Genomic DNA, 8,648 nt, shown 5'->3' on the forward strand with positions numbered 1-8,648 from the left:
TAGTGAAATCATATATGCTCTTGTTGCTATTAGGAAATATGCATTATATGTTGATGTTATTTGTTCAATGTTGATGTTATATGCTGAGTTTGATGTTATATGTTGAGTTCGATGTTAAATGAAATCATATATGCTCTTGTTGTTATTAGGAAATATGCATTAGTTTTGCTGAAAATGTGTATTTTGCAATGCATAACTTGTTGCTAAAACATGCATTTTTATGTCGAATTGATCAAAGAAATGGGAGAAAAGAAGGATAGGATTAGTTGGAAGGTAGAAGGTGTAGAGAAAACATTTCTAGAAGCTTGTTTAGGTGAAGTTACAGTCAATGGACGGGAAGGGAGTAGTTTGAAAGAACTTTCTTGGAGGAATGTAGCTGAAACACTAAAAGTTGAACATAACTTTATTGCCGACCAAAAACAAATGAAGAACCGCTACGACTACCTAAAGTCAAAGTTTGGTGCTTTTTTGAAGTTAAAACACAAAATCGGTAATGTGTACAATTCAACAACCAACACCTTCATTCTTTCCAAAGAAGAATGGGAACTAGAAGCGAAGGTATTTTGTTAATTTATAAAAAATAGATTATCATGTTTTTAAATAATAAAATATTTTTTCCAAACATTCAAACAAACATGTGGATTCTTTGAGACGCACACCACTACCGTACCCCGACCATTGCACACAGTTGTTTGAAGGCGCGACTGCGACAGACATGCATAGTTGGGGACCAACTTCTACCCTTCCCTGTCCTAATCAAGACTCAAGCCACTTTAGTTTGCATGACTTTGATGACATCGATTGCACTCAACATGAAACTGTAGGTCTCAATGATGAGTCAGCTGCTCCATCAAAAAAACAAAAGACTACAGATACGGAAAAGAGTCAAAATAAAAGTAAACATAAGGGTAAAGATGCATCGAACTCAAGATTGCTTGAAATCGGGGAAGATATTGCCACAGTTGCTAAAATATTTGTGGAAAAGCATTCTTCTTCCCATTTAGGTGTGTGTATGGAAAAGCTGGAGAAGTTAGGATGGGGAATATTTGATCCAAGATACACTACTGTTGTTGCTCTTTTTGGTGAAGGCGCGTATTAGAGGCAAGTGTGGTTAACCATTAATCCAACTATTTGTGAGAATTAGGTCAAGACTGTTGGAGCACATTATGGAATGTTTCGCTAAGTAGATGTTTTGAATGTTTTGATATTTTTTTGGATAACTAGATGTTTGTTTGAACGTGATGGTTTTTTTTGGATTACTTGATATTTTGGATTACTAGAATTTTATATGACATGATTGACTTGATGTTTTGGATTACTATATTTTTATATGACATGAATGACTTGTTAATTTATATGTTGTTAATATATTTGTTGTTAATATAATTGTTATTGTTTAAAATAACAGATTGGTTATGGATTCAGATGAAGAAATTGCATTTTTCATTTTACTATGTTGTTATTGGTTGAATCTAGCATCCAATAGAATTCGAAGGGCAATTGATAATGATTCGGAAATGAGCGGTCATCAACATACACAAGAATTGTTACATGGAACTTCTACACAATGTCATGAGCTGATGCGCCTTTCACGTGAAGCGTATGTACTTTTATGCAATCATTTTAGACGAAACAATTGGTTGCAAAGTAGTAGACATATAAGCGTTGAAGAAAAGATGACTATGTTCCTGACAACTATAGCACATAATAAACGGTTCAGGATTATCAAACGAGGTTTCAACACTCCACAGAAACAGTTCATAGATGCTTTCATGAGGTGCTAAATGCAATGATGATTTTTGTAAAAGAAGTTATAGTGCCAACAAATTCTAATGCAACCGTGAATTCCTCAGAGAGACATCGTAGGCTAAAAGAAATCTTTTCTGGAGCAATAGGTGCGTTAGATGGAACTCTTGTACATGCAGTCGTGCCTGCTGATCAACAAACTCCCTATAGGGGAAGAGGAAAAGGTGAATGCTTTCAAAATGTTTTAGGAATTTGTGATTTTGATATGATATTCACATTCGTATGGGCCGATTGGGAGGGTATAACACATAATTCGCGAGTTTTGAAAGAAGTTGCATGTAACCCGACTTCAGGCTTTCCGTTCCCTCCTCCAGGGTTGTAATTCTTTTTAAATTGATTCAAAAATACGATTTTAAATTTCTATATGTAATACTTCCTTCACTCATGTGTATAGATAAATATTACCTTTGCGATGCTCCATACACCAACACTCGTGGATTTATGACTCCTTACCGCAACACGAGGTATTGGTTAGCCGATTATCGACGACGACGTCCGTTAACTAAGGAAGAAAAATTCAATTATGCACATGCGCAACTCAGAAATGTTATTGAACGTGCTTACAGTGTTTTGAATGCGAGATTTCCAATCTTAAAATGAATGGCTCCTTTTCCTTTTTCAGTGCAAAGAGATATAGTCGTTGCTTGTTTTGCAGTCCACAATTTCATAAGAAAATGCAATATTCATGATGAGTTATTTATGGCGTTCAAGGAGAACAATGATCAAGCACAAGGGGGAGAGAATGATGGACAAAACGTACACGATATGGAATGGGGTTCACAAGGCAATGAATACATGAATAATTTGCGTGACCAGATTGCGAATCAATTGGGATAAAATTAAATTTGTAGGATTTTATTGGGATTTTATTATGATTTTGTGGATTTAATAATATTTATGTTTGATTTGGATTTGTGTTTAATTTTGATTTACGATAAATTTGGATTTTACATGGTGTTCATATTTTTTTAAATACATATTTAAAAAATTTATTAGGTTATTTTCTAAATAAACAATTGAATTCAATAAAAAGTAAAACAGATTGGTAAAATGGTCGTTTTAATAATTCAGCACAGCAATTCAGAGGTGCCAACCAAGCAGCATGTTAAACATTTAGCTCTTAAAATTTCAGACGCTCTTAGAAATTCAGATCTCTTAAAAATTTAGATCCTGCCAAACAGCCCCTAATTATGATGGGTTTGGATACCTAAGTTTATATACCCTTAAGGGTATATTCACTTTTCTCATATATATATATATATATATATATATATATATATATATATATATATATATATATATATATATATATATATATATATATATATATATATATATATATATATATATATATATATAAGAGGTGTGATTGGAATGAAGATATTAAGTCATACCTTAAGAAGCCAAATGACGCAAAGAGCACTAACAATGGTCCTAGTTATCCCATGTGTTCTTCATAGTTCTTCAATTCACCTCACTCTCTATTATTGGAATTCGTACTTCATTTACAAATGTTATATATCTTCATATTATATTTAAAAACATTTAGACATGTGATAAATTTAATTATCAACATTTAGGCTTTTTGGAATTCAGTTATCCAAACTACGTAAATTTAGCATATTGCAACGGTACTCAAACAATGTTAAGGGTAAATTAGTTTTGATCTATGTATGGATTTTTCATCACGATCAAATGATTTTTCATTTATAAAGACGGTTAGAATTTAAGATTCATTTGTTTGATTGGTATGGAATGTTCCTATGAATTTCGAACATTGTCTTAGTAGGCGTTTCAAACAATTTATTTGTTGAGATTTTCACCTCATACTGCTCCTCGTTCAATTCTTTTGAAGTTATTGGATCCTTTTCCGCGTTCGAGAATCCCCTCCCTTCTCCCACTCCTTCTCGAAGAGTAACTAGGACCAATTTAGTCATGTTTTTGGTGGATTAGTGTCTAAACCCGTAACTATATTTTGTATCTACTTGACCCGGTTGTGCATGGTCATTTTGGGTTGACTTCACCAAAACAACTTGACAGTATAATTTGATGAGAGAGAGAGAGAGAGAGGATAATATGATTTATTAAGATATTATAAGAATAATATATTAAAGGAGAAATCACATTTATTTAGTTAGTATTAGTCATAAATTTATTAGAAATTAATTTGGTGACTAAAAGAGATTAATTAAATAAATGGGTATAAACTGTCAAATGTGTGATAGTTGAGTTTTGGGCTGGGAAACCTAATGGACTAAGGGGGAATGATATTATGATGAAGGATCATCATATTTTCGTCCAAGGCCTTATTCCAGAAGGTTCATTGGGCTGCTTGGTGACTAAGCTGTCCATTAGGGTTTAGACTAAAACCCTAGCAGCCTACATTATAAGTAAGACCCCTAGCCTTCAATTTTCGGCCACTTGGTTCCCAAGTGAAACCCTAGGCCGGACTTAAGCCATTAGAGGAGTTACACATGTGACTCTAAGCTCAAGAACAAGAAGATTCAAAGGATTTCAAATCGATTGAAAGAGGTAATCACTTAGATCTGTTTTTATAGTGTTAATTTCGAATTAAGTATGCTAGATTAGGGTTTGCAAGTCTTGGATTCATTGCATGTACAATAAATAAGCCTTGATCCAAGCATTAGGGTTTGTATGAGCAAATAAGATTGTTCTTATGCATACAACCCATTAGTGTTATCAGAGCCTTGATTGGTTTCTGTTGTATGTGATGTAATTGTCGTGTTTATGCTGAAAAACGTTTTTTTGGCCTCTGCCCGACTCAATTCGGCGAGTCAGTATCTGGACTCGGCGAGTTGGCCCAACTCGCCAAGTCCAGGACTGAATCGGCGAGTTCGGGAGTCAGTCTGAGCATATCTAGGGATTTTCTTGCTGTTTTGCTATAGGATAAATGCCAAAATAGGTTTTTTGATAATAAAATCCGAATTTTATTGTATGCAAATGATTATCCTTTCCAAAACAATAGATAATTTCAAATCTTTTGAATAATAGTTTCTTTATATGATAAATATGGATTATTTAAATTATTTGGTAATTATCTTGTGACTAAAATTTGATTAGGTCAAATATAGATAATCATAAAATTAATTGTTTAATTTATATTATTTGTTATTTGATTCCTTGTGTTTTGAAAAGTTCAAAACTTGTCCTCAAGTTTTGAGATTTAAATTTTATGATTAAAAGTGTAATTTTAAATGATTTAAATTTCAAACCCTTAGAATTTTACAAGTTTAAAATTCAACCCTATACTATCATATTATTACAAGATTAATTAATATATATGTATAAGAATAAGCTAGTCTTATCGCTAGTAGGTCTATAAGGTGGGTATAAGGTTGCTGCCTATAAAATGGCGCTTAATGGGTGTACGCTCACACTCACCGCTTGCTTGACTAGTGGAGGGTCGTTAGCCGAACGGATAGGATATGGCACTTAATTCCTCTTTTAAGTATAATGAATTTACAAAGTAACTATAATGTTTTACAAATTCCCAATCTTAGTTACTTTAGGGTAAAATGTGAAAATGATGTTATTCCATGGAATTAGACTTTGCACCCTTGTCAATCGTTAGTGGAGCGTGCATGGTTAACCGGCACACTAATTTGGGATTGAGATTGGTGGCGAAGGGTGGCTCGATGTTTGTCATAGATCAATGGAGCGTGTGTGGTTTACCGACACATTGATTAGGTGATGAGACATTGGGTGCACCATGTTGATTCGCATGGTTATTCACGACTTGTTTGCGATCCTCGGTATCCCAGTCATAAATTTGAAGTGCATATCGAGATTTAAACATGTGATTGAAAAGTTCAATGAATCTCAAAGATCTAGGATTTTTCAAATACATTTAAAACTTAATTTCCTTTCGTTTTTCGTGGGGGAAATTAGTGAATCGTAATTCGCTTACCTTCAATATTATTTGCATTTAGATTACGACATCCCTTTTCTAAGTTGTAAATAATGTTGTTGGATCCTGGCCCTAATTTTTCATTTGGGTGTTTAATTGGGGATTATTTCTAATCAAACTTGTCCTTTTCTATTTTCAGATGTCGAACGCAAACAACAACACTCCTGCAGCTACTGGTGGATTCTCACTCATGAATTTGTGTGGGAAAGTGATATTTAATGGCAACAACTTCAACGAGTGGATCCGAAACATTCGAATGATCACTCGATACGAGGACAAAGAGTATGTCCTCGATGAGAAGCTTGAAAAGATCAATCCAGAAACTACCACTGCTGAAGAAATCGTTGCCTTATAGGCTCATGAACGTGATGCTATGAAGGTTCATCGCATCATGCTCGCGACTATGAACGCAGAACTCCAGAAGTCCTATGAGGACATGTATCCATTCGAGATGCAACAAGATTTAATGGATAGGTATCACCAAAGCGCGAGGCAAGAGCGCTATGAGATCATCACGAACATGATAACCGCTAAGATGGGGAGCGGAGAATCCTTGATTTTTCATCTGCTGAAGATGTAAAGGTATGTTGATCGTCTTCTAAAGCTGAATGTTAACTTTGATGAGGATTTGGCTATCGACATCATTCTCCACTCATTGCCTCCATGCTACAAACAATTCAGAATGACCTACCACATGAACAAAGAGGAGGTCACCTTGAGCAAGCTTCAAGGGTTGTTGAGAACTGCTGAGTGCAACCTAAAGGATAAATCTATTGCATCAACTCCTACTGATTCGGCCCCTATGTTGGCAATATGGCAAAGAAGAGGTAAGAAGAGGAAGGCTCCATCTAAGAGCCACCAAAAGGGAAAGTCCCAAGATGGTTCATCTTTTAGTGGAACCAAAGCAGGTCCTGCTAAACCCTCCTCTGACCCTAAGCAAGCAGAGTGTTTTTATTGCCACGAGAAGGGCCACTAGAAACGAAGCTGCCCCAAATATCTGCAGGACATTAGAGATGGGAAGATAAAGCCCACCTATGAAGGTATGTATTCTATTAAATCTAACAACTCATCACTTGCTACTTCATGGGTTCTTGATACAGGATATGGTTTCCACATTTGCTCTGATTTGCAGGACCTAAGAAGAAGTAGGGAGGTGGAACATGGGAAGATAAAGTTGATTTTGGAAAACAGAAGATCGTCGCCTGTGACCAAAGTTGGAGTTTATTCTTTAGTGTTGAGTAATGGGTTAGGATTAGATTTAAATAAATGTTGCTATTTGCCAGATATGGCAAGAAACATCATTTCTTTTCATGGATTATATAGACAAGGTTTCAGATACTCATTTGATAATAGTAATGCTTCTATTACTATTTATTTGAATGATGTTTTTTATTTCAATGCATTTTCTTGTAATCGAATACATGAATCTTTGTTGGTTGTAGACAATTTAGGAAATGATGTGTTGAATGTTGATTTGTCTAATAGTTTAGACAAAGCATGCTTGTGGCATTGTCGCGTTGGCCATGTGAACAAGAAACGCATAGCCCAACTCCAAAAGGATGGAGTGTTGGAGTCATTCGACCTTGGGGACGATGACGTGTGTGAATCTTGTTTTCTTGGGAAGATGACCAAGTCACCCTTCACTGGCACTTGTGATAGGGGTGAGGGTCTATTGGATCTCATATACATCGATGTGTGTGGGCCCTTTAGATCCACCACAAGGGATGTTTGCCACTTCTACGTGACTTTTACGGATGATTATAGCAGATATGTATATATCTACTTAATCAAGAAAAATTCAGAAACCTTTGAACAACTCAAAGAGTTTAAGAATGAAGTGGAGAATCAGTTGGGCAGGAAAATCAAGATGCTTCGGTCAGACCGAGGAGGAGAATACCTAAGTCTTGAGTTTCACGACTATCTAAAGGAATGCCAAATCATTTCGCAATTGACGCCTCCGAGAACGCCACAATTTATTGGTGTGTCTGAGAGACGTAATCGGACCTTGTTGGACATGGTTCGTTCTATGATGAGTCGAGCTTCGTTACCAATAGCTTTCTGGGGGTACGCCTTAGAGACGGCCGCCCATATCCTTAATTTAGTTCCCACCAAGAAGGTTGCCAAAACACCTCACGAAATGTGGACAAGGAAAGCTCCCATATCAAGGTTTGGGGTTGCGAGGCTTTCGTAAGACGAGAGACTCACGACAAGCTCGAACCTCGTAGTGAGAAGTGTTATTTCATCGGCTATCCACAGAATTCCTTTGGCTATATCTTCTACATACCGAATGATAATTTTGTCTTCGTTGCGAGGAGAGGGGTTTTCCGAGAAAGAGAACTCATAAGCCAAGAGGACAGTGGGAGGAAAATTGATTTTGAAGAGATTCAAGAACAAAGCGATGAAGCAACTTCTAATACTGGGAAACTCCTGTTGAACCTGTTAACGAATCCTTACCTCTTAGACGTTCCAGTAGGGCTAGTGTTCCACCCCAGTTGTATGAATTCCATATTACTACCGTAGGGGATACATTTATTAATGATAGTACACTGGTAAACCTGGACGAACCTAGCAGCTACAAGGAAGCCATGACCGACCCGGATTCTGCTAAATGGAAGGAGGCAATGGACAACGAGATTCAGTCCATGTACGACAACCAAGTTTGGAATTTGGTTGATAATGTGTCGGGTCGTAAGACAGTCGGTGCAAGTGGATCTTCAAAAAGATGACAAACATCGATGGGAATGTGCACACTTATAAAGCGCGATTGGTTGCGAAGGGCTTTACTCAAACTCTTAGAGTTGGCTATGATGAGACCTTCTCACCAGTTGCTAAGATAAAGTCTATTATGGTGATGCTCGCAATAGCTGCGTTTCATGATTATGAAATATGGCAGATGGACGTGAAAACCGCTTTT

General features: G+C 36.2%; 1 protein-coding gene across 1 annotated transcript; it reads left to right on the forward strand.

Moving 5' to 3' along the window:
- Window positions 1–240: 240 nt before the first annotated feature.
- LOC145098579 (uncharacterized) lies at window positions 241–570 on the forward strand. Its single transcript, XM_079036207.1, has one exon. The coding sequence runs from the start codon at window positions 241–243 to the stop codon at window positions 568–570; it is 330 nt and encodes a 109-aa protein (XP_078892333.1).
- The last annotated feature ends 8,078 nt before the right edge of the window (window positions 571–8,648 follow it).

Source organism: Lactuca serriola, chromosome 4 (assembly GCF_051521515.1).
Source record: "Lactuca serriola cultivar US96UC23 chromosome 4, Lser_US96UC23_V15, whole genome shotgun sequence".
Lineage (NCBI taxonomy): Eukaryota > Viridiplantae > Streptophyta > Magnoliopsida > Asterales > Asteraceae > Lactuca > Lactuca serriola.